This window comes from Clinocottus analis, unplaced genomic scaffold (assembly GCF_023055335.1).
Source record: "Clinocottus analis isolate CAN_PGR_092001 unplaced genomic scaffold, fCliAna1.0.p SCAF_13, whole genome shotgun sequence".
Lineage (NCBI taxonomy): Eukaryota > Metazoa > Chordata > Actinopteri > Perciformes > Cottidae > Clinocottus > Clinocottus analis.
The window spans coordinates 2,412,294-2,439,864 of record NW_027175854.1 but is presented as its reverse complement, the minus strand read 5'-3'; the positions used below and the strand labels follow the sequence as shown (position 1 = coordinate 2,439,864).

Below are 27,571 nucleotides of genomic sequence, written 5' to 3'. Positions count from 1 at the left end.
TGTTTATTTTTTGCGAAAATATTTAAAGTGAAAACATATTTCACAGTTTCCTAACAGGGTGCAGGGACTTCCTGGAGTTTTGTCAAGAAATAGTTCAGCACTTAACTCCCCGTAGATCTTGTTTACACTTTAGTATATGCGTCTTCTCCAAAATGTCAAACTATTCCTTTAGGGAGATGGACTTTTAGATGTTTTAATTGAAGAGGAGGTACATGTTTAAATACCTGTCTTGAACTGAATACTGTATCATATCTGGTGTATTTCTGAAGGTAGACTGGTGAAAAATAAAATAGTCCTTTGAAGTTCCCATCTGCTGCATCTTTTCTTTTGTAATGCAATAGTAACATTTCTCTCTCAGTGACTGTGACAGTCCAACCTCTTTAAAACAGGTATGCAGTGTCAGGTGCACATAATTAGAACAAATCAAACGCTTCTCTGGTGTAAACAACAAACACCTTCTCAATAAAATACATGAAATGCTCCACATGTCAGGAATTCATTCTGCTCCTGTGCACAGCAGACGGTGCCCCGAATGAGACTCCAGCTGTAAAATGACATTGGTTTTGATCCAGTTGTGAATAATAAAGAGTCCCTAAAATAAACAAGATATGGACAGGAACGCTCGTGTGCGGCACATTACTCACCGAGCGTTCTCGCCAGCAGATCCATAACAGTAATAACCTCAATCTAACCTGTATTTCTGAAGCAGGTGGCAAGTAGTGAAGAGGGTTTGTCTCCACAGGCCAGATTATGAGTTCACAGCCAGACGTGGACAGATGGAGGCAGAGGTTAGCCCTCCTTCCTGCGCTTTGCTACACATACACACATTTGGCAAACCTTTTTTTCACAGGACAATTACCTTGCGACCTCTGCCAGGCCACACACACACACACACACACACACACACATACTTGGCCAATTACGGACACAGACAAGGAATGCTAACAGTCACAGTCAAGCCACACACACACATACAGACATACACATATATATATAGAGAGAGAAACAGTCATGGTGTGTGCATACACAGTCCACAACCCCTCCAGCTCCACATAATATGGCAGCCAGTGCTGTTTATGAAGGACAGCACATCCAGCTGCAGCTTTCTGACACAGAAGACAGACAGGCTGACATGCTCCCATACATATTTGGCAGAGTGGTTTTGTTTTTGTTTTGTTTAAACCCAGTGCCTGAAGTCATGTCCAATTCACTCCCTCTCTCTCTGTTCTGTTAATTCCATTATCTCTGATTATTTTTCTCCTAAGCATTGCAGCTCTAATCCACTTGTTGGTCACATATCTTTGTTGCACCAGCCAACCGCTGAGCTGATAATGGATATTTTTAAATCAGTCCTATCTCGCTCGCTCTCATTTGGTCTGGTAGCTGAGAGGACAGCAGAAACATATTGAAGGATGCTGAAAGTCATTTTAAAGTAAGGTTATGTAAAAGAGTGCTTTGCAGGTGAGGGATGCAGTCGTGTATTTAAAGATGCGGTGTTATTGTAAATCATCTCTCCTCTGCCTTGCATCCCCGTGCTTCTTAGTTAGTAATTCTTTTTTTGGGGGGTTCTTGAATTAAGTATGCACATAATTTCTCAGAGACAGGGTGGTTAAGACTCCCGTCTCTGGAACACCATTCACCCCCAGCTAGGATTGATTCCAGTCACAATCTTTTTCTGCTGGTTTCCCCCTACTTTGTATTCCTCTCAGCTGTACTACAGTTTCAAGAACGAGAAGGAAAACTCAGGCTGGTGGAAGGCTGACTCGTGGTTAAAAACATATAGATATTGCCACTGGGAGCTTTACTATGCGGGCAACACATCTTACATCTTAAATCCCTTGAAAAATAACACTCACTTAATGAGATATGGCTGCGATGCACAGGATTAATATATTTCAGCAACCTCAAATGAAATGATTCTGATCATACAGCATAGATAAACGCAGTGGAGAGTTAAGTGAATGGCTCTCGAACGCTTCCTCCTGCATTCACCTTGACCACACGCTGGTTTTATGGCACACAGGAGTACCGCCTATGGTGTTATCAAAGTCATCAGCCCTTAGCTTTTGGGCTGTAGATAGTCCTAACTAGATAACGCTACACTCACACACTCCTTATCCATAATAAATGATATTATTGTACTCTTCCCTCGTTGGAAGTTCAGTGTATTTGTGAACTGACAAACAAAACGAACATTTCCATTGTCGTGATCCAGCTGATGCTTTTCACTCAGAGTAACGTCGATGATTCATTATTTGAAATGCTTAAGTCCCCGGGCCCACCGTGAGAGCTGCTGTAGGGTTCGATGCCTGCACGGCACATGTACCGTGAGTACCGACTGAGCCTTCGTTCATGATGAAGGGCTTCTGCAAATTGAATGAAAGCTTTGTTTGAGGATTGTTTTGTACACATTGTTGTACATAGGGAACGGTAAATAATAAAAAGTGGATATCAAACTGAGCTTCTAACCGTTAAAATAGCATATTTACTTCCTTTGAAACTAAAATCCTCGGAGAAGGACTGAAAAAATCAATGGTTGGAGCTTTATCAAAACTAGACCATTTTGTAAGTAAGTAAAGATGGAGATATGACTCGAAATGGGTTTTATAGTTGTTATGGAGACGAGGTGTTGACTCATGCTCATCTAGCTCAGGTTGGAAAGTAAGTCCTTCACGAGGAGGAAAGGAGGCAAGGAGAGGGACAAATAATTGTACAATTGTATCAGAACAGAGAGAGTCAGTACAGCATGAGCAAGGCAGCGCGAGAACTGTATGAACACAGAGGACAAGTCTGGCTGCAGCTGTCTGAGATACGAGCACTTAAGAAAACGTCATCATGTGCTTGTGGATAGTCTCATTTGGGACACGCGTTTGGTTCAGATCATGGCGATGATGTTGGACTCACAGAGCAGGGTGTTATCCAGGTCACTGCAGTGTTGTCAGTATTGACAGCAAGGTCCTGCATAGGTTTTTCCGAAAGAAAAACAGCAGCACAGTCGTGTCAAGGTTGAGCTAAAGGTGGCGGGCTAGCATCCGACTGGAGATGTCGGGGAGGCAGGAACAGTTGAACACTACTGGGCTGAGATGAAACTTCACCGGTCCCCCTGTGTCACACTCCCAGCTGTCAGAGGATAGCAAGTTAAAGGTGGAGTGTTGCTGGTCTCAGAGCAGCAGGAAAAGCTGTGTGATGTCAGGCGAGAGCCAAAGACCAGAGACTAGAAAGAGAAGAAGCGGAGGCCCAGGAGTGAACCCTGGGGAGCTCCAGTGGAGGTGATGAGCACTGGAAGCAGATCTCCTCTCTGCAGTTATGAAGACAATACTTTTTCCAATAGTGATTTGTCATTCATATTTAAATCTTGAAGTTACTGCTTTCACATAAGGTGCTTATTTATTGATGTTTAACTGACAATGGAGTTGTGTTAAATGGTGATTACACCTACAATACAACAGATATAACAGATACAACCACAAAGTGACTCGTGAGAAAATCCAGGCAGTTCTAAAAAAAAAAAATAGATCCTAGAATGTCTTAAATATAAATGTACAAGATGTAATTTGAGGTGTAAAGATAGATTCAGTTCCATTCTAAGGAGTAGATCAGTTTAAAGCCCTCACTTTTTGTCTACTTTGTGATATAAAAAGACACTTAATTGACTCTTATCACTGAAACTACAGTGTTCACAATGGAAAACAAACTCAGATATGTAATTGTAATACTAATATTGTACTCACTCAATGTACATCTGTTTTATTAAAACAAATTTTAAAAAAATGTTTTAAAAAAAAATCAAGAAAATGAATAAAACAATGAATAAAAACAGAAAACTCTCATGTTAAACCTTTAAGCCACCTTCAAAATATTACCCGCGAAGAATGCCGACACCTCCTTTGACGAGACAATAACTAATGTGCCTCTTTCAGCCATGATAATCATCATAGAAGCAATATAGGAGGACATCGAGTAACATGTTGTGGTTACAGCCGATATTGTCAATAATTACATGAATGCAGTTGCCATGTTAGTAGCTACGAAGCCACAGAGCATGTGATGCTTCTGCTGGATAAGCAAGGCCCAGATTGCATGTACATACATTAACCTTTGTGTGTGTGTACGAGTACAACATGTATGTGTGTATGTGCATGACAGCCTGCATACATGCTTGTGTGTGTGTGTGTATATGTTTATGACTCATGTCCAAAATATATCACTTTGTGTCTGGCTGCGCTGGCAACATGCTGACGACTCAGCCAATTCAACGCATTAATCCTTTTCCCTCTCAAACTGTACTTAACCCACATACACTACCATCTGATTCCAAGACAGCAAGTCGCAGTGTGTCGAAAACACTTATCGCCGAACAGAAGACAATATCAGAGAGTGCTGGAGTACAGTGAGAGAGGAGCAGAGAGGTAACACTAGATCATAGCTGCTCATAGTGCTGGCACGGTCTCAATAGCATGATTTATTTAGACTAGAGCAGTGCTACATGGCTGTCACGCAGCAGGATTCATGGCATCACGACAGCCCCCGTAATCATAAGCTTTTTGATTCGATTTGATTGTGGTTATTTCCTCTTCTTTGCAGCAGCGTTTGTGATGAAATCAGATTAACTCAGGGGAGTCAGCGAAAGATCAAATGGCCCACTTGGTGCCAATGAAAAGCGGGTAGTTCACAGGACTTCCAGAGCAGCGGAGGTCTTTCTCTCTAGAAGGATGAGCTTTTAGTCGTGGCCAGCAGCTGTCAAGCAAGAGCAAAAATAAGGAAGTGAAGCACTTGTAAAACTGTGCAACCATCTTACTATGTTTGCATGAATAATAATCGAAAAGGCATACATCTGCATCTCATGTTCCAGCAGCATTGAGAGTGTAGAATCAGCCGGCTTAACTGTACAGCTCAGTGAAACGGAGTGTCTTTCGCGTGTAAATATGTATATAAATATATAATATGACCAGTTATATGACCAAAATTTTGACGTGGGACCTAATTGGAGCGGGTTTAAATAACATCTCAGCAGCACTTGTTATGCGCGCTGTGGAAACATTGTTAAAAGGTGGATTTCCACCACTGTCTCAATGAATTCCCTAAAGGTCACAGTATGTCTGAATAGCTTTTGTTTGACAATTCAAAAGTTCTCAGCTGAAGAACCAGATAAACTCTGTATCATTTTTGAAATAAAGTCATAATCCATAGAGTCTCTGTGACTTTATCTGTCATCTCAACTTCCATTCAGATCATTTCTAAATGCTCGTCCCATCTCTCTGCACCCTCTCTCTCTCTCTCCACAAGAACTACATTCACCCCGAGAGACTCCTCTCAGTTTCACAGGTCACAACACTGTTTATATTATCTGTCTAACAGCTGCTGGCAGGTAGACTGAAATATGATGAATGCACTTTAAATATAATGAGGTTGTATTGTTATATGTTGAAATACTTTTTTTTTCAAACACAAACAGCATGAGGGGACTTTACTGAGCTGGTGTATTTGTTAACATATGTTATGATGATCAGAAATAGCAATTAAAACTGCTTGTTTTGTAAGCTGACTGTAAAATATTATTGTTTGTATTGTTGTGTAAGGGATGTTAGGCAACACCCTCTTTTTTACCATAACATAGGAAATACATCCATTCACTGCTCGGCTGGCAGACAACACTCACAGCTAATTTAAAACGTGCCAATCTGCACTGCTTTTATATATATATATATATATATATATATATATATATATATATATATATATATATATATATATATATATATATATATATATATATATATAATTTAACCACACTGAAAGTCTCTGGCGAGCTGACCGCTTTAGCTGTTCAGTCAAAATGTGTGTAAATCAGCATTTCTGAACGGATGAGTAAGAATACAAACAACAGTTTCTTGTACAAATCTGCTGCTTTGTTATTGTTGTTAACTGGCTTCTCCTCTTCATTTGATTGTGAGGTTGTATATACTGCAGACTGAGAACAAGATTAGAGAAGACAGTGACTGTGAGTACTTTTTGTTTTAAAGAGGAGGAGAAACTGAATACTTTACATGGTGGTGAGTCCACTGCTGTATTTAACGAGCATCTTGAACCTTTCGTCAAAATAGGAGGAAAGATATTTTCCACATAATGCAAACGCGGCCTTCAAACTGAAGCTTAAAGCTCTAACATTGCATGTATGTTTTCACGCATCACATCTCAGGTTACTTTGCTTCTGTCAATAGATTTGTTCATGTAACGACCAAAGGGGGAAGTCACAGGAGGGGCGGACTGACACCGAGGAAAGAAGAGAGGAAGAAGTCAAGGCGACATGAAGGAGAGAAATCGACCACATAAAACATTCCCTCAGCAAACAGAAATGCAGGTGTGCAGCTCCTTAAGACTCATTAAAACACAGATTGTCCCTGTGTTACAACTGATTCTAATTTGGAGGAAATCAAGCTTTAATTAACAATGATCAACTTGTTCTCACACCCCAAGTGCTATTTCTACTGCCTCATACGAGACAGGGAAACCTCTGAGATTTTACACTAGAATTACGGAAGTCGTGTTGTCATAATTGTATGCAGCATGTGTGTGTGCGTGTGTGTGTGTGTGTGTGTATTTGATAGTCATCCTGATGAAGAGTCCCTTCACACTAGCACTGGCTCTCCATAGCAGCCCAGTATAGTGTTGATTAGTGGTAATTAGTGGTGGTGAATTCAGAGACTTGAATGTCCATTAGGCATATTCAGAGTTTCATCAGTTTCACAACATTTCGCCATTTTTCAAACCAAAAACGTCAAACAAGCATCCCAATTGAGAATGTAATAGCATATTTGGGAGTTTTGAACAGTCGAGCTGGCAAAACAAGACATCAACAACTTTAACTCAAGGAGATTGTGACGGAATATTTTCACAGTTTTCTGCTGTTTCGTGAATTGATTCATCAATCAGACAATTTCAAAAATAAACACGAAAACCAGCAAAATGTCAAAATGTACAAAAGTCAAAGCCTTCAAATTGAATTGTTTCTTCTTATAAAATATACTCCACCAAAACAATTTGACTTGATTCAGAGTAATATACTGTATTACTTCTCCGTGTAAATGTGTTAAATTGAGCATTAGGCGAGTACATGTCCTCAATCTGCATAGCTATAGAAACAAATCCTTCAGGCTGACACATCTTCAACCCGAAATGATCAATAGCTGTAAAATATAAAGAGAATAAGCAGAGATTATTATTAACTTCTTTAGATCTCAACGTGCTACTCAAGGGGAGTTATATTTGACAGTTTCGGCTGCCAGCTGTGACAGCCTACAAATTGGTGAGGTAATGCCAAAATGTCAGACCGGTACATACTTGCTATGCGGCTTCTTGTGATGCATGTTTGGCTCTGGATGCCCAATTCCTGCCACCGAGCTCATCACACCGACTCTGCGTGTGTTTTCCGTGATCGCTATCCTCCTCTGTGGTTCTTTTAAGATCAGTGAGCATTACAGAATCAAATGATCAAAAAGGACATTTCACATCAGAGTCGGATGACGTTCGCCATTACATGATTAAAGGCATGGTTTGGATGTTTGGCTTTTTTGGGGGGGGCGAAGCGGAGAAGTGAGTTATCCCGGCGTCTCCTATTGATGCAAAGAAAACTCAATTGAAATGTACACCGTATCTTTCTCCATTAGACATCCTGGTGCAGTCTGAGTAACGGGCTCTCCCCAACAGCAGTAAGAACATCTGTCAAATATCTGCTGCAGTGCCTGTGAGGCCTTTTCACATCAAGTCAGCTTTCAGAAGTAAGGACTGAAATTCTCACTATTGCTTCAACCTCTCCATCAAATATTCCTGCTTTTTTCTCTCCCCCATGACTGTTGTTCTGCTAAACCAAACCCAATATAATCCCTCTCCTGCTTCCTCCTCTCCCTGTCTTCCAGAGGCTTAGTCAATATGTTAGACTTCTACACACGTGCGCAGTGAGATAATGAAAATGTTTCTATAAATAGGGACAATACTGCTGACAGTAGCACTCTCTCAAGTGAGATATCTCAGTGTAATTTTCACTAACACATTCACACACACACACACACACACACAGTAAATACTGGTGAGGAAAAAGCTCCTCCTCGCTGTGTGCTTCATCATAGTGATAGTCTCGAAGCAGCGTATAAACACTTGAGTTGCAAAGCAAACACAAGTCAGATATGTGCTATATGAGGCTCAAATGCAGGACTAGACCGATGCACCCTACACATCCAGAGCAAAGCGCAGGCAGCGTGAATCTGCAGCAGACTAAACAGCTTGAATCTGCATAGAAGTGAACGCCGCTCTGTGTTAGACAATACAGCTGCTGGAGAACATGCAGGCGCTTTGTTGTACTAAAAAACACTACATGTACATGATACTCACACAAGTCAAACAGTACATCTAAACACAACACGTATCTCACTACTTCAGTCAGTTTTGGTCGCCTGTATTCCAAGTCATTGCTCAGTCGATGTAATCCAACGCAACATAGTAAAAAGCAACCAAAGAGTGAAACAGTCTGCAGCTTTCAGACCGTAAACAGAAGCTGAAGAGAAGGAATAACTGAGACGGGTAGGAGAAAGACGCTCTCATCATTTTCTTCCTCACCTTCCAGCTCGTGGTGAATGACATCAGAGAGGTTGGGCTCTTCGCCCCACCAGAAGATCCACAGCTCCTTGGCGTCGGGCTTGATTTTGCGCCGCCAGACGCACAGCAGGTTGGCCTGAACGCAGCGCATGAAGCTGCGCAGAACCGGGTCGTCCTGGGCCGGGGCGGAGATCACCGGCCCGTACTCCCCGCTGCCGCGGAAGCTGTAGCAACGCCATTTAATGCCCGTCAGCTCCGCCTGCGGGAGGAGGAGGAGGAGGAGAGAGAGATAAATGATTAACGCTGTGAACGGTCCATTCAACAACAGGAAAATATAATACAGCATTGTTTGTGCGAGCAGTGCCGTTGATTCACAGATAATAAGCAATCATTTGAAAAATCTATGAAGTAATTCCTCAAGCAAAAACACAGCATATTCTCTTATTCAAGGCTCTCCAATGTACTGCTTTTATAATCAGTAGATATTTTCAACCTGAAAAGTATCTTTAGTTGCAAACATGAATGGCATATATAACTGTAATTAATTATTGTTAATCAAGGACTTCAAGAAGCATGTTTACAATTCACTATCTAACATTTTGCAGCCAGCAGATGGAAGAAGAACCACAGCCCTTATGCATGAATCCATTAAGTGATAGCAGCCTTATTAGTGCTGTGTTAACCTTGAAGTATTGCACTTCAGTAAACATAGATTTCTCGCACATGAAAGAGAGCAGCAGACAATGCTGACTCAATCAATAGCTGCGCTGCTTCTGTCCAATTATGTTATATTTTCACTGGCTCCCTGTTTACACGGCTATGATCCTCGTGTAAATGTTTCAACATAGTTAACATCTCCCTGTTGTGTTGTTATTTAACCGAAACCTTCACTAGCTGCTGTAAAGATACGATAAAGTGTGTGGAGAGAAGAGGCGGGGAGTGACGGCGAGACATAAAAGGAGGCCTTGAGTGAAATGCAGGGAATTAACTACAGCAGGAGGAAGAGCATTGCAATAGAGAAAGGAGCTGCAGAGAGGGAGGCGCGAGGAGAGGAAGACATGTTGGGGGTCAACGACAGCTGACATCTTCTCCATGTAATCCGATGGGATGATTATGTTTATGTTGACTACAGCCGACTGGAGGCTCTCCAGCATTACACATTTAGTGACTTTTACTTCCATGATTGTACATTTTGTAAATGAGCACACATATGCACACACACACACACACACACACACACACACACACACACACACACACACAGACAGGTTGGTACCCCTGTGATGCTCATGTGTGCTTTGGAAAAACTCTTATTTCATGTTTGTTTGTGTCCTTGTGTTTGTATTTCTGCATGAATGAGTCGAGCCGCACAAAAGGCATTGTTGAACAGGACGGAGATTTGGCAGGCGGGGGTGGGGGGGGGGGGGGGGGCTGGCGGGGGGAGTGGAGGTATCGCGGTGCGTTGCGCTGCCCTCCTCCCCTATGTTCACCCAGCTGTGAGGATCACGTTTGGCACACACTGGCTCGGGCGCCAAGACACCCGAGACAGACGGAGAGACAAAAAAAAAAATACTGACCCATTTTTTAACACGGGTACAGGTAGAAAGGAGCAGCTCCAAGATAATCAAAGCCTGCACTGTCTTTGAGTGGGTGAAGAAAAGGAGGCTCCACGGCTTTGATGACCGGAGAGAGAGAGAGAGAGAGAGAGAGAGAGAGAGAGAGAGAGAGAGAGAGAGAGAGAGAGAGAGAGAGAGACCAACTACGCTTGTGTGTGTTTTCAGTGTCCAGAATCCAGAATCTCGCCAAAACCTTGCTTTTGAGGAAGTCTGTGCATGTTCTAGAAACACACACACACACACACACACACCGCAGCATCTTATAAGTGTGTGTGCATCAAGGTATGTCCATGACCCCCCATGAACACCCACCTGACTGCAGACTGCACCCATAATTACAAGCATGTCCCTTCCTGTAATGACAGTGTGTGTAATGGGGAGGTATAAACATTGGCGCTGTGATAAGCCGAGCCCTAAAATGAGCCATGACAAGGTCAAGGATGCTGCTTCTTCCAAAGCAAAAAAAGAGGAAGACATCTGCTCGCACTGCCTCGTCACTCCCAGTCAATGTCAAAAGTTCCTCCGCTGTTTGACACAGCTGTCTGCCGCTACTGAATCAGGAGCGGAGACGAGCAGGCGAGGAGAAGTGAAATGTCAAAAAAAATGTATTCACAATAAAAAGGCGCACCAGTTGTTGGTTTTATGAGGCAACACATCTCGCATCACGCTCTCTGCTGAATTGGTTGTTAAAGATCCCCTCTAGACATGTGTTGTTGTTTTTTTTTTAAATCCCCTGCTTGCTTTCATGAGCTCTATGAGGCTGTACTCGGACACGCCGATGCGTTCAGCTAAATGCTAACATGAGCATGCCGACATGCTCACGATAACAAAGCTGCCGTACAGCAGGTGTAATGTTTGCAAATGTCCACCACATTAGTGTGACACGTTAGCCAATTAACACTAAACACACAGTGCAGCTAAGGCTGATGGGAATGACATTGAATGTGCAGCTATTTAGTCAGACAAATATCATCAATATTTTTGGACATTGTAAAATGTTGACCTGATGATGCAGCTAAGAGATCAGCTGTGTTCCTCCTCAGGGTGACATAAATGGCAATCCACCCAATGCGCAAGAGAAAAAGTCACGTTATCAGTCAGTAGGGTTTATCTTCTATCTTCTAAATGTCTCATTTTACCACAATCAAAGCTGTTTCAGTCTTGGACCAAAGGCCAACCAACCAACATGGCCATGCTTTTTGTAGTTATTTCCTGAATTCCTTCAGTTGTATCTCCTCTTTCTCTCATTGAAAAATCAAGCATCCATGACACTATTTTTGTTTTAAAAGTGTTTAACTGCTTGACTATCGTGTCTCCTATTTCTTACAATGAAATGTCCATCCTCAGTGTGTGTGCGTGTGTTTGTGTGCATCCTGTAACACACGTGTGATGCAGCCATCACACGTGTGTCACATACCAGATCAATATCAAACTCACTGTAATATCATCAGAGATGTAAGGTGAGTGCACAGCAACGGATATCAGCCCTCTCGTGTCACACTGCACATACATAATCCCTCACAGTGAAGGTCAAACATTCAAGTGCAATAACTATAAGCAAAACACATTTCCGAGCGGAGGATGGCTCCAAGGCAGAGACCCGTTCACTTTCTCGTGCAGCAATATGGCCCGAGGTCTATTATTCCTCCAATAACAAGTTGTATTTCCAGGTGACTTATCGCGCTAAATGTCTTTCAAACACAGGTGCTGTGTATTTGTTGGCCATGTGTAACGCACTAAACCCAACACCCCGCTGAACTCCTGGGGAGGATTAGCTGTGGCACAGTTGCAGGAAGAAGAGCAGGGCTACAGTCACATGCTCCCGGGCAGATCCAAACACATGCCTGTACACAAACACTAACACACACACACACTCTCTCGCGCGCATCACGCACAACAGCTGTGATGATGCGCAGACCAGAAGTGCTCAAAGACACTGACATGCATCAGGAGGCAGACAGATTTTCCGGCTGATGTCCAGTTTTTTGTCATTGATGACAGATCAAATCTGCCTCCATGTATGGAGAGTGTGGCGTCGCAGTAAAACCAGTGTTAAAACACACAGCCAATTCTTACATTTGTATGAATAAATTATCACTTGTAACACACGAGAGAAAGCTAAAAGCAAACTGTCAAACGTGTCCTTATTATCTCCGGTGACAGTCCCTGTCCCACAAATAAAAATAACCTTTAATATTTGTTTTTAGTTCTTTCAATATTATTCATGAAAGAAACAGGGGGGAATGTTTCAGAATTGCTGCTCAGAATATTTAGATATAATACATTTTTTGTGTGACGATAAATTATACCAAGCACTGGCCTAATAAGTGCTGTTTCAGGTAGAAACTGCAGCAATATTGTAATAGCATAAGCAACTGTGATTTTCTCATTAATCTGTGACAAAAATGTATTTTTGTGTCACCACAGTGACTATACGTGTGTTTAACTCGCAGACAAAAGGGAAAGCAAATGTGTGCTCAGCGCAGCGAGCGCCGCACGATCCTTCAACGCGGGAAAAGAGCAAATCAACGATTATTCTAGGCGGAGGTTCTCCGTCTCTTTTAAAAAGTGACCACGGGGGTAAAAAAGGGGAAGAGGTCGAGGAAAAAGAAGGCGGATTTTGTTTCCCTGTCAATAAAGCTGGCACTTCCCCGAGCCTCTTGTGCTGTTGGTTAGCTCGCTCTGATTGAGTGCAGGACCAAAAACAAGAGCGTTTTCCTCCCTTTGCCAAAGACAGACCAAAGCTTTGACCTCACTCTCACCTCTATTATCTTACTCGTCTCCACTCTCGCCCTCCTCTCTCAGCACTCTCTCACTGTCACGGATGCCTATTGAATACACCCCGGAGTAGCTCACGCTCTCCCTCTCCACTTTGTGTTATTCCTCTTTTTATGTCTTTTTGTCAAGTAAACAGAGAAAATATAACAGCCGACCTTATGTTTCCTGAAGATGTTCTGTGATAGCACAGAGGAGGTGGAAATGTGTGCTCTATTTGTGGTCTTCTATTAAAACCCCTCTTCCTGTTTCTGGCGGTAAGGTGGACTCTATTACTTTAAAAGCTTTTATATTCTTTGAACATCTATTTTCAAACCTAAACTTAAACCCGGATAGTGAAAAATAATTTCCTGTATATAAGGTGGACTCAGCTCCAGCTTGGGGAAAAAACGTAATCTGTATTCCAACCAGAGGTCAACCTCCGGGCGCCAGACATGTGCTTGCAATCAAGAGGAAATATGGAAGTCAGAGCTTTAATCTTTGGCGTACAATGCTCAAACAGAAAGCACTGGATGGACCATGTGACCTCGACAGAAAGTAGAATCCAAAAGGTTCGTCATACTGCTTATTGTTTCAAGCGTACAGCTTTACAATGCAGAGGAAACCGACGCTACTTCGATAGCAACGCGGAGAGGAAAACACACTTGACATGCACTTTGCATGAACGCTCCCGCAGACTGAAAATATTTTCTCTCCTCCTGTTCTTTCTCAGAAAAAACTGGCGGGACCTTTCGAGCGGACCTCCTAAACTTCCCAACGTGCAGCTGAACGTATGTTTGTGTTGGACGTCTTCCACACAGACGAGGCTGAGCAGCTGCCGGGGACAGAGACAGGCATGTAATGACAGCACATCCAAACATGTAGAGCGCGTCCATTCACTTTCGAGACAAATGACTTTTTGATAATGCTTCCATAAATATGCAACGTCGACTAAAAGAGAAATGACAGACAGTGTTTACAGAAAACACTCAGGGAAAAAAAGTGCATTTAATCTGTTTGTATGCATATGTTTAAGCTTCATTCAGGATAATTTCATATCAGAATTGCAGCTCATGGGAACATTTTCATCTAAGTGGACTCTAGTGAGTCGAGTGCGATATCAAAGCCGACAGAGCGCGCATGAGAACGCCATCCAGGAGAGATCCCGCTTCTGTAGGAATCTCACACCGGCGTAAGAGCCTGGCAGTATGATAGTCTGACAAAGGAGGCACTTTAGGCAATTGAGAGACAGCTTGTATCAGCAGTTTTACCTACTCTGTCACAAGTGAAACACTTATTCTGTCAGAGTGGCATAGCTTTCTCATCAGCGTCAAATCAGTTTAGACGCTTGACAAGCTGCCAATACTTGGGGTGGGCTTTGTGATGCCAGCTGAGAGTCTTCCGATAAGACTCGTGGTCTTCGTCAGACACAATGCAACACTCTCCATCTCTCTTTGGTTCGACGTCAAAGAACAAGCCACAATTGATTGTATTCTAACAAACACTGTGAGAGAATTGACCCAATACAACTTATATGAAGTTTCAGCAGAAACACTTTAGTTTAAAAGTTACAATCCGTACAATATTCAATAAATCAAATAGATTTTTTGACACTATTTATGGTCTGCTTCTTTCAATAATGTAATTTACATGTTGTGTAATGTGGGTTTCATTGTTAGTGGCCATTTTTCACGCTCAATTCAACCCAAGAAAACAACAATACATTGAAAACATGTCATCCGGCATTCACCGTTTACTGTGAAGCAGGAAGATGAAATGAGTTGGTGCACAAAATAAATACATCAACTAAACAAGACAACTGTCATTTTGGAAAAACTTAAACAACCGAGACTAGTTTAAAAATAACCAACCGGCTCTCTTCTGTTGTGTGGAAACACTCGCACTGTTCACTGCAAGACGTCTGATGGTGGATGCTCACGGCGAGAGGAAAAGACACGAGATTGACTTCTTTATTAAAGTGAGATGAGTTTGTTCGGCCGCACTGTGAACAGATACAACAGATTGCTCTTCTGTTATCATCCTGATAGTTTCTCAAAGAGTTTTCCATCATATTAAACCACACCTGTTGTTACCACTAGACACCTCCAACCAGGAGTGAGATATTAGGGATTTTAACAACTTTTTTTGAAAGCATCAGAACTGGCAGGTTTAATGAAGAAACAAGTGGGAGGGGGGGGGGAGGGACCACGATGAACAAAGATAATGAAGGTGGCCGTGTTTCTAAGTCGGCCGTGAGGAGTCACCAGTTAGAAGAGCCGGTGGCAGAAATCAGAACAGGCAACGGCTCCCCCTTCATCAATTAACCCGTTGAAATCAAATTAACCCGCCAGGAATCGCGCTCCCTCTGGCATTTTCCACCGCAAATGAAGAGCGATGCACATTACTGCACTTGTCTGCGAGCGAGAGCAAACAAAAGCACCAAACAGGTGTAGAAGGAAGGCCTCTGGGGCCCGCAGCCACTAAACAGATGCTTTTCCTCCGCCTTCTGCCGCCACCTATTCAAGTCCCTACAAAACAAGGGGACCGTCATTTGATCTGTGTTCCGCCGCAGCATCCAGCCCTGGGAGGTGAGCAAGCCAAGCGACCTAATTAGAGCAGCGCCGAGTCCCCAGGGCTGAGTGACGGATAGAGCTGCCAATCACGCTGCAGAAAGCCTCCATCAAGCCACGACTTCTCACCTGACACAAAGAGAGGCGGGAGGCGACGGCGGCAGGAAGACCAATGAGGACGGCGAGACACCGCGTCCAGTGCACTGCAGCGCCGGAAAAAGAGCTGACAGGATCCCCAGCCATTTGGCAAATAAAGCAGCACAAAGCTGCAGCGTCAGGCCGCTTTTAAAGCGTGATGGGACCGGCTAAAGCAGTGGCCCTGCTTAGCCTAAATTATTAACGTGCAAATAAATAAACCAGTCTCTGCTTTACTAGTGTCTCCGGTGTAACTTAATCAACCGTGACAAGCCACGGGGAGCTGGGAATGAGCGAAAGACACAAAGAAAAGAAAAAACGGAGGATCGTAAAGAAGGAAAAACACAAGACGGAGAGAAAAAGTAAAAACCGTCGCTAGGCAACGTACAACATCCATAGGAATTCAGCAAGGTATTCAATTTTAGAGATTTCTGTCTCCAGGGCTACAGTGGAAATATAATATTTCAAGCACTTCTGTGGTTACTTTACTCACAAAAAAATCACAAAGGAGCGTCGTGGACGTCTCGGGATGCGCGTTGTCTCTCCTGAGCACAACTACACCTCCGTTTGTTCCCTCAAAGCTGGAATTTATAAGCTCAAATTTGGCTGAAGATATTATCAAGCATGTCATACATGCGTCAGGAAAATCCTGGGATTACCAGGAGCCAAGATATGAACATTGTGGTATAGGGTTACCCACTGACTTTCTGCAGCGAGAGAATGAGAGAATTCAACGCAGTAATTGTACAATTAGCCCTGCATGGAGGCGTCTGAAATGCCTACAAGTAGTTAATAGTCTGATTGTTCCTGGAATTGGGCAAATGGAGCATAAGCAGTATGAAAAATATCTAATTTGGCTTGTAATTTCCTGCATTGATTTTTTCCACGGGGATGGCATTTCAGATCAAATGACAGCGCTGCATAAATCAGCATGACTTCTCCTTGTTTCATTACACACCAGATAAACAAAATATAAAAAGGAGAAAAACTGGAAAGCGCAGATGCCTCTGTCTGCAGATGTGTACGTGTAAGTGTGTGTGTGTGTGTGTGTGTGTGTGTGTGTGTGTGTGTGTGTGTGTGTGTGTGTGTGTGTGTGTGTGTGTGTGGACTTCAGCATCGGTCACACCTGAACAGGTTTCAACCTGCAACTCACCTGGCTGCTGTCTCTAATCTGTTTGCTTATGGGAGTGGAAGCCAATCAGAGCTTTAACAGTAAAAGTCCACTGCACTTCTGCTAACATGTCCAACACACACACACACACACACACACACACACACACACACACACAAACACATACATTATGTAATGCCACTCAAGTCCTCCTTCCCTGCCTATTCCCTCTTTACAACACACAATGCGACCATGGCATGTTCATATGTTTGTCACCGCCGCTCTGCCTAAACACTTCGCCCTGCAGCTCCATGCTCACTCAGTCATGGCTGTTAAACACTCCATCAAACCCTTTGTGTCTCACTCCTATACTGCAAAGTCCATTTGTTCTATGAGGCAAGCCAGGACTTAAATTGAGCTGTACAAATTCTCATTCGCATCTGAAAAAATCATGGGTGTCTGTCTAATTCGAGATGAGAGAGAGCGCCGTTTTGGCAGGGCCGGGAGAATCAATGCGCCACAAACGGCTGTGAATCAACAGTCCACACATAATGTGTTTGTTCTCATCAAGTACCGGTCTGATTGGTCGCAGATAATCTCTCAATGGAACATGAACACATGATAATTAGAATTTGCAACAGCACAGCAGCCAACATTAATGTTTTCTCTCTCCCTTGTTTTGCAGCTCCAAAAAGAGCCCCTTTAACCTAAGTGTGCTTTAACTGCAATTGAATCCCAGCCAGCCATGTTATTGGCAAAGCTGTCTGGCTTGCAGGAAATATTTGCCCAGTTACAAGCAGGTCAGTATCTTCTTTTGAGGAAATTCTCTTTGTCGAGGTGTCTGCGGTCAGGTGAGGAGATTGCAAAGAGATCATGTGATGGCACAAAGAGCAGTGGCAGCAGCATCTAACACAAGCTTCACCCGTTTCTGGAATGTAATTACAATCAGACTACGGGCATCAGACTTTGAGGTCATGTAGCTGCAGCCACATGCATTCAAAATGTAATAGTTTGGGGAGAAGTAGAGTTATTGGGAAGAAAAAAACAGCATTTAGGAGATAAAATGGGTCTCGCTGCATAAGACAAAAGAAGTATTCAGCAGTGGTGAAATATATTTACTTGTGTATTTAAGAGCAATTCTGATCTGCACTAAACAATACTTATTAAATATTATGCTGCTTTGATGTTCAACGTCAAGAGGAAAATGGTGTATCTAATATTGCAATGCATTTGTTTAAGAGATGCAAGCAGGTACTTTATGTCTATCATTGTTTTTTATATACATCTTTAAAGAGCAGCAATCTCTCTTAGTCTGATTCCTTGTAAATTCTTGAAACAAGTTCTCTTGAAAACCGGTTTAAATGCCTCTAAATAACTAATCCATTGTTCCTTTTAGGAGTTTTCTTTGCAGCACGGAACATATAAATGATCATGACCCAACTGGCTTTACACGGAAGCCAAGTCTCGATCTTTTATTGAATCAATTCTAAACGTTTTGGTCCGAGAATAATACAATCAATTTATTTTTTGTCGACAAAGTTTTCCTTTGGGGACAATTTGCGGTCGCAATATATCACAATACTCAATGTATCACAGTATCGTGATAATATCATATGGGGACTTAAGTATCGTGACGATATCGTATCGTGGGACCCCTCGTGATGACACTGACTCATGTTCACGTTTTTAAGCGGAGGACTTGTGATGAAGTATGTGTACCATGTGGTATTGTTACTTTCACTTATTTTAAGGATCGACTTCTTCCACCACAGAAATTCCGCAGCAACACAGTTTAAAATATGTGTCTCCGGCAGCCTATCAGTGCACATGACAGCTAAATAGCTGACTTTCCAGCAATCACAAGCGCTTGGTGGCACCAGCTACTGTCCATTCCTACCAATCCTCCTTCCCCGCTCAGCCTTCTGTCGCCCTGCACACACGCAGGAACACCAGCGGACGCTAAGAATAGATCACAGCTGGCACTGCAGGGCTTACATATTTCACACTCAAGCCACCGTGCTCCAAAATACTCCTGCCCATCCCGTCCCATTTCCAGCTCCGGCACCAGCGGTGGTTCCCTCCCTCCCCCGTCCTGCCTTTGAACCGTTCTTCACCTCTGTGGCGGAGCCCTGACAAGCCCGACCGCTCGGATAAGATCCATGACTACACTCTGGAAGAATTAGATAGAAAAGAGATGTGTAGTAAAAACAGAGACCCCAAGTGAGCAATCCCTTGTTCACAAATCATTCCGCTATAACTATTTGAGGAGCCCGTGTGTCCTTATCTGAAAGACAGAGAGCCGTGTTCACACAGGTTGGCCACTGCCGGGTTGAATCCCGTTGCGATGACAAGAGGTTCCCACGGCAGTGACGGGGGCAGATTAGTGGGCGGAAGCAAAATAAAAAAACGGTCTCAAGGTGAAGCCCAGTGCTGGCTGTCAGAATGGCAATCAAGTGGCAAGGGGCGCACCGCCGGGTGAGAAGCAACCAGATGGAGCTGCCGCATCGGGCACGCAGAAGGCCGAGGGTGATGCTTCGGAAACCCGGATCCTCCACAGACACGTCCTGCCTTAAAGATATCACGTGTAATAATGTACATGTGTCTTTGGATTGTGGGAACAGAGTCGACCTGCAACCTACTTCATATCAGGAGCTGAATAACAGATAGAGCGTTACAGAGATCTAAGTCACCTCACTTGTTTTTTTTAGGCATTTTAACTTTATTGTGTTTTTTTTTTAATTCCCCCTAAAAAATATTTGTAATCTTTTATGACAGTTGTTGACAATAACAAAATATATAATATCGACCTTATCTTTTCAATTAAAACTATGCACATTGCAGACTATTCATATTGAAAAATAATCCCACTAGAACTGCTTTTGTTCAGCCGGACAGACAAAAAAAAATAAAAAATCTAAATCGTGATATTTTTGGCAAATACACATTTTACATAACAATAACATATATTAATAATTCAAAAGATTATATTAAAAGTCTTCTATTAAAGGAGTATGACATTTAGACATTTCACAATTCAAGAATAAGCTCTACTGGAGAAATAAATGTCATGGAAACAACGATTTTCTGAATTACAGTGTGTCTGTTTTGCAGTGTCTTGTTATTTATCAGCACTTGCCCTGATATCCATATATCTGCACTAAACAATACATCAGCCAGAATTAAACGTAGCTCCCCATTGATTTAGTGGGCATGGTTTATTTGAAAATTTGAAAAACCTTAAGGAATGATGTTGCTGTGATTTCTTAAATAAGATGTTGAAAATAACACACGCAGGAATCAGCGAAAACACAAAACCAGCCCTGTGTGAACTCCCACTCGACCGATTCGATGGCCCGGCAAATGATGACCCACACTTCATCCGACCGCAGCCCCTTTCTCATCCCTAAGCATCCTTTGCAATTCCCACCCCCATTAACGAGGCCATGCAAACAGCCCATATTAAAAAAGACACCGTCCCTGATTACCTGCTTCTTCTTACAAGCCTCGGCCGCTCACCTGCCATAAATCAAGACGCCGCTGTTATTGCTATTCTCCCCGCCTCGTCTCTTAGCACACTATTTCCATAACACACAGTAGCATTATTATACATGCAAGATCTCTATTGGAATACAGTTTGGCTAATGAGTCACATTAGACCTCCACTTGAGGACACTTAATTACCGGGGTTGAGGGGACTGAGGATGTCCTTTAATTAAGGGTGCTGCATTCTACCTGTGTTTGTACAGGACGCCGTCCTCGGGGTGTGTAAGATGTATCCCAAATAACGAGGACGACACATGCGAGTGTGGGTGGAAGATTGAGTGTGTGCATGTGTGTTGCATTTGTGATACATATGTTTGTGTGTGCACGTGGGTGTTTATTTCTTCCCCCTTTCTCCGTGTTGGTGAATGTATCCGTGTGTGTGTGTGTCTGTGTGTGTGTATAATGTGATGGGTGTTTGAAGTTTGTCTCCTGAGTCTAGATGGTTTACAGTGTTTACACACACACACACACACACACACACGCGTGCGCGTCCTGCGTCGTGAAGCTCTCGACTGTCTCCTTGCATTTCATATTCAGGCTGGGGCTCGGGCTGGTGTCGGCGTCATAACAACTGGCCCAGTCCACAGAAAGATGACTGTTTGCTCTCTCTCTCTCTCTCTCTCTCTCTCCCCTTCTCTCTCTCATTACGTTCCTCCCTCTTTAATTTTCTCTCTCGCTCCGTCTCACTCTCACCGTTCCTCTCTTAAATAGGCTGAGGCGAGCAGTTAGGAAATGCACATCAGTCATAATACTTTCCTAAAATGAAAACAGATTCCGCTGCAGTCTTACTCACTGCTTCGCCGGAAAACATTCCTCCGTCTCTCCTCCCGTCCTCCACCCTTCCCCTCCTCCGTTCGCCACTTGGACTGAGCACGCCAGGATCTTTTTTTTCTCCCACTTACAAGCGTCTCGTTTGCTTTCCGTCACAGACGGATGATCGCCGGCATCACGAGACAGTTGTTTTGTGGGTTGTGCGATGGCAGCGATCTGAAGTATGTGACACCGGTCTCACAGAGCGCAGGACAGCAATCTGCTGTGCCTCCATAAAGCCCAACAGTATGGGCACTTATGCTTCCTAAAAGGTACTTTTTATTGATGTGGGTTGAAAAAAACGCCGGTGAGTGTGTGTGAGGGACAAGGTGGGTGCAAGCTGGAATGCTGTTTGACAGGCTGTCAGACCAGAGCGCTCACCGGTTAGCCACGAGGCCTTTGAGCAAGAAGAGAGTGACCTGACCTGGTGGAAAAGGTTCAATAAATATCTCACATTAGAGGTCGTATTCTTGGCATTTATGGAACTCTAAAAGTCCAAGTTATGCTTGCATCTAACGGATATTAGCATTATCTTTTCCCTTTTTTTACCTATTTATTCCTTATTTTCTGAAACAAAGGTAACAAAAATCTCAAAAGATTATCCATGTTCAATGAACACAGAGTAAATCATGGTATTTCTTGCATGTTTCATCTCCAATTATTAACAGATTATCAAAATTGTTGCCGGTCAATTTTCTCGTGAACAACTACTCAATTAATCAACTAACTGTTTGCGCACTAAACCAAGTAATAAGTGGCCAAACGCACATGGATAATCATAACTGAGATAACTGCTGATATAAAACACATATTTCTGCAGGATTAATACTCACACAGGATTCAAGTGATAATACCAGCACTTAGCCTCCACCTCTTGACCTCTTCATGCACAAATGTCTCATTTTCCCCCATCAGGATGCAATCTGCATCCCTCCTGCGTCCGTCTCCCGTGTCTCTTTGTCTCAGTGGAATCCTCTAACCAGGACACTTGGTGTGTCATTAGTGTTTTGTTGGGTCTTGGACTTCCCTGTAGGAGCCCTGCCAGGGAGCAACCTCTGTGGCACCAGCCAGTCATAAATATTCTCAACAAGCCGGCTGATGGATGGTCTCTTTCTCCCCGCGTTTGAAAGGGATGTGCACGGCGGCCGTCACCACGGCCGACCACGCCACGGCGAGTGAATGAAAGCTTGTTTCCACGAGGGAGCAACCTCGACCGAGACGTTGACGGAGACGTTTTCAACTGCGGCGTGTCAGCCAGAGAGAATTTAAGACGTCTGATACTGGAGCGCAGTCACATTCATTTTCGCAACCAGTGCAATGAAATTCAGACAAGATGCTTCAGAGTAGCTTATGATAATATTTAGAATTCATCCCTCCCTGCTTTCTGTCAGAAAGGATGTTAAAATACAAATAGTGCCGGTGTGTTGTTTGAAATGTTAGAGATTTCTGCAAGCTGTGTGATAACTACAGCAGTTTCTTTCTCTTCTCCAGCCACCAGAAAAAGCTAAATCCATACCATGAGACAAGTGTTTTCTGCAGCTGAGGTGTGACCTGTGTAGTGTAACAGAGGGCGGCCGCTGTAGCTGGTGGACAACCTGCACGAGCACCTAAAAAGCCCTCAGGACCCCCATGTTGTTGTGGTTCCCAGCAGCCTGTGCCTGTCTACCGCATGCCTTTCCACTCGGCTGCCTGTTGTAGTAGGACAGTTAACTCGCTGATTGCAGGATGAAAACACACTGTTCAATCTCCACCGCCCTCAAAACCAGCGACTACTGCAAGGATTACACTGCCTGGCAAGTCTAAAGAAACACCTTTATTGTGTGAAAGTGTTGTTTCCGCTGTGTGCTGGATGCATGCCGCCATGTGTCAACATTTTATTACACATCTGAAAATGTGGCTTTTCTGAGTTCACATTCACACAAAATGATGCCTAATCTTCCCATTAAAAACCCGGTGAGATAATTTCATAAGATCATCAGCACATCAAACTATCATTCCCTGAAGATCAGAAACCCTCTTGTTTATTCTCCGGCTTTATAAATATGTAAGCGAGGCAGCAGCCCGCCTTCTCTACAAGTAAGTTTCTTGGCAATGTAACAGAGTTCCAGCTAAATTATTATTTAAAAAGGGAGGCAGGACAAGGGCCAGCGCACACTGTGCTCTGGATGGAGATAAATGAGTGTTAATCTATTGTTTATCTGCTAAACCCACGCCAAAGCAAGTGGCCCGTTTGTTTTGGTAACATTTCAACATTGTATTATAAGCTCTATGAGATATGTTTTGAATCAGATAACATTGTTATTCCTTTTCTTTACCAGAGGTATCTTATTCTAAACAGGCTTAGAGGTAAAAATGTGCTGCATTTTCCTCGGACCATTAACCAGTGTTAATGATTAGCATATAACAACACCAGCTATTGGTCCACCTCTGTGCAGCAGACACATACTGAAGCGTGCCTCCCACGGTCTTATGACTTGTCAATCACAACTGGCTTGCGCGCGCGCGCGTGTGTGTGTGTGTGTGTGTGTGTGTGTGTGCGTGTGTGTGTGTGTGTGTGTGTGTGTGTGTGTGTGTGTGTGTGTGTGTGTGTGTGTGTGACAGACAGGCATGTACGGGAACACTGTACCAGAGAGAAGATGTTGGAGTGGCAGTCCTCAAGGCTTGCCCCGTTAGCCACCCAATTCGCTGTTGTAGTCATAATCGTCCGCCGTTGGGGTCGTCAGCGCTGGGCATGTCGAAATCCTACATCGGTATAAACACCGAGCAGGGCTGACAAATCGGATCCCGGACGAGGCTGCCAAGACGGGCAGGCGTATAACCTCACAAGAGGTCCAGATAATAGACTCGGGATGTGTCGGGCAGAGAGGAATGGGCGTATTCAGAAAGAAGTGCACAACGCATCCATGAAGCCCCACAGCGGATGTAATGTTGTAATGGAAATCCGAAGCGTGTGCGAGGATCAAAACATTGTAACAAACCAGGTCAGGCGATTCCAACCGTGATCATTGTCAAAGGCGGGGAGGCACGGAGACGGATCCATCTCAATCCACACGGAGAGGACGATCAGCCCGCTTCCATAGCAGGCTTTCCGCTGGTAGTTTCATCATTAAATGAGCATAATCCATGAGGAAACGATCTCCTTTTTCTTGCGCGCCGAGGAACAGCCTCCCCCCACTACATAAAAAATGCGAAATAAGGACACAAAACTTCTCTTTAAAAAAAAAAAAAAAAAAAAATGATCACACGTCCGCGATGTGCAAAGCAATCGGGCGAACTTAAAGCCGAGACGTTACATGCAGGGGGATCTGATTCCGTCTGCTCCACGAGCTGATGCACCACTTGTGATAGTTTTCGAGAATTGCATGAGCTATTTATAGCCTTCTTTCTTACCACAAGCGTTCCCTCTCACAATGTAACCCGGTCCGCCTCGCGCGAACAGGCGCTGCGAGCTGGAATGTTTAATCCCTCTGTTGCTCTTCAGTGAAACGGCCCACGGACGAGAGGGGTCGCTGGGGAAGGAAAGCCCCCGGTGCTGCTGCTCCGTGGCGGGGCGGACAAAGTCGAGCGGGCTCCCCAGTAACCTCGAACCATGAGTCAAAGCGAACAGACAAGAGAAGAAAAAAAAAAACTATTCTTACACTCCACCGCCAGGAAAACGACACACGCAGGCTTCTGTAGACCGAGGTTTCAAGAAAAAAAAAATCCTTCCTTCCTTTCAGTTTTATATCATTACGAAACGTCCTCTCGCGGCCACAATCTTGCACACACACACACACACACACACAAAAAAATCTCTTTTTTTTTTTTTTTAAATGCACAGTTTAAGCAAAAGTGACAGTCCTTGTCTGGCGCCGATCTCTGACGTGGAGAATATGCTGCACGCCGCAGATCTCTTTATAAACCACCACGACATTTATACACAAAAAAAAAAAAAAAAAAAAAAAAAAAAAAAAAGCGAATCCTCCTCCTCCTCGAGAAATGATTTGATAATTGAATTAAATCCTCCCAACATGTGCACGGTTTCCTCAGCGGCGACTCCTTGCCCGTTGTTTATCTCTCGGAGCGTGTTATTATATTGGTAAATAAGTGTGCGCGTAACCCGAGTGTGTCATCCTCGCCCTCGGTGTCGGTTTGCTTCACGCGAAGCGCCGCTGTAGCAGTTTTTCGCGCACGGTCGTCCAGCCCACCAAGCATTGTAATGTAATGGCGGTCGGAAGCGTACTACAGAGACTCGCCTTCCCATTTGGCCAAGTTTGTGCTCACGTGATCAAAGTCTGGGATTACAGTACTGTTTGGTATCTTTGATATGAGGCTGGATATGTATCTGCCTGTCGCGCGCGCGGATAGTCAGCAGTTCCTTTATCATCCGGACACGCTTTGTTGTGAGACGTGCCTTTGCTGTTTCTGCTCGTGTGTCTATTAAGAAAGATTATTTTACATGATGCTTTTTTTTTTTTTTGTTCATGTGTTCTGTGTGGTGTCTCTTTGTGATGCACTGGTTACATAATGTAACTGTGTTCACAGAGGATGTGACAGAATAGAGGTCAGAATGACTCTTTCATAAGAGGCTTCAATGTAGGTTAGTCTCACCAAATTCACAGCATTGAAAAAAAATGTCACAGATAATTAATCCAAACAGAGGAAGAATATTCAAATATACAGCAGCATTGATTTTTTTTTTCCTGCAAGAATCCAGGTTGTATTCATATCCATAGATTTTAAAGGAACTGTGTTTATGATGTCTTCAAGTCACCAAAAGTACAATCTCAATTATTTCTTTTGTTCATGTTATATTTGTTAAATTAGGTGTTTGTTTGTTTGTTTTTTAAATCAATATTTTCACACGTGTGATGTGAAAGGTATCACTTATAATGAACCGACAGATCATTATAACCAGAGCTACAGTTTTTCTCGGCTCTATAAAGCACTTTAGCCCTTTTCAGCTCTTTGTTTTTATTACAGGCAGCTGTTTTTCTTAAAACACAAACAGTAGACCGATCAAACTAAATTTAGCAACTAATTTAGTGGAACATAGATGTAGTGACACCAAATGAACACTAACAGTGCTCCATATTTGTTCCATGTGAATGCTGTGTGCTAGCACAATTGCCATATATACATTATTAGGTGAAAATATGACATAACGCAGGTTTAAATAGAGCAGGGCTTTCAAGGAAATTCCTCTTGAACTCAACATACACTCATCTAACTGAAGTCTCACTTAATGTAAACTTTCTCTCTACTTTTCAGATTACGTCGTTCTCTCTAAGATTAGTGAGCATTAACTTATTTAATTACTCATTTTGTCAGTTTAAAGGTAATATAATTCAAATTCTCCTCCCCAAGGTTGCTTGCCCCACTGGAGACTTGACCATACAGCGTCCTCGATGGTGACTATATGTGTTGATTGTATCCTGACTTCCTAGTATCCAGCCGTGTTTGATGTATTGTTATACTTGCGTATTGTTGGAGCTTTTGTTTACACTATCTATAAAAGCTTCAGTGGTTCTTTCTGTTCTCCAAGATTGCAGGTGGTGCCCTTTGAGGCCGAAGAACAAAAGAGTATTATGAATACAGCCGCAGTTTCCTGAGGTAGACAGTGGAGGCCATCAAGGAGTCAGCGCATCAAATATTTGTGTTATTATCAATCATTTATTTTATCATAAATATGGGCGACATATGCTTGGACTAAAAATGTTACAGGATATCTTTGTTCTTGGTTTTATTTGACCAATAGGTGGAAGTTTTCCTCTGCAGAGTGATTTAACGTAAATATCATTTTAGTCATGAATAAACAAGAACATGTATAGTCCAATTGCTAAAAACCTCTGCAGAGGAGGACTTCAAAATATTAAATAGTTAGTGTGATGAGTCAATAAACTATTTGTTCCCACATTGTTCCTCACAATCACATTACTTTGACTTGAATTGGCTTTTTTCATTTGCAGTCATAAAAGTACAATGCTGTTTTAAATGCCCACACTCACTCACCCTTTTGTCCCAGGGATTTATTTTGCACGTCACTGTGACTGTATGAAGACTCAGCTGAGACCATATATAAATAAGTTATAAACAGTTACACAAGAAGTTTCCTTTCGCTGCCAGGTTTTCCACTCAGCATTTGGCATTTGACTGAAGAACTCTCATTTAACCACAAGCTCCTCTGTCGTCAGGTAAATACATAACACAGGATTTCATTTGTTAAGTTGCAGCACTGGGAGTTTCACATTTTCTCAGTGAGACATTTGAACATCAACCCACCATCATGTGATGTGTATAAATGGCTGCATAGTGGCAGTAGTTTGACTACTCCTTCATAATTCATAACCAGTCAGGTTGAATTTCTACATGGAAGAGATGTTACCTCTAAGTGTAAATCTCAAAGAGCTATTTTTAGACAACTGTGGGTTCTTTTTGCTGCTATACATCCCTAGAAAACA

General features: G+C 43.0%; 1 protein-coding gene across 3 annotated transcripts in view; it reads right to left on the bottom strand.

Annotated features, from left to right (window-relative positions):
- Positions 1-25,001, bottom strand: part of LOC137784005 (mediator of RNA polymerase II transcription subunit 13-like) — a 69,670-nt gene extending 44,669 nt beyond the window's left edge. For all 3 annotated transcript variants that reach the window (XM_068574406.1, XM_068574408.1, XM_068574407.1), the window contains exons 1-2: positions 23,758-25,001; positions 8,614-8,851 (exon numbers count right to left, since the gene is read on the bottom strand). In XM_068574406.1, coding sequence (XP_068430507.1) covers positions 8,614-8,851; positions 23,758-23,829 — 310 coding nt within the window. In that variant the 5' untranslated portion in view covers positions 23,830-25,001. The remainder of the gene's footprint in view (positions 1-8,613; positions 8,852-23,757) is intronic.
- Between the last annotated feature and the right edge of the window lie 2,570 nt (positions 25,002-27,571).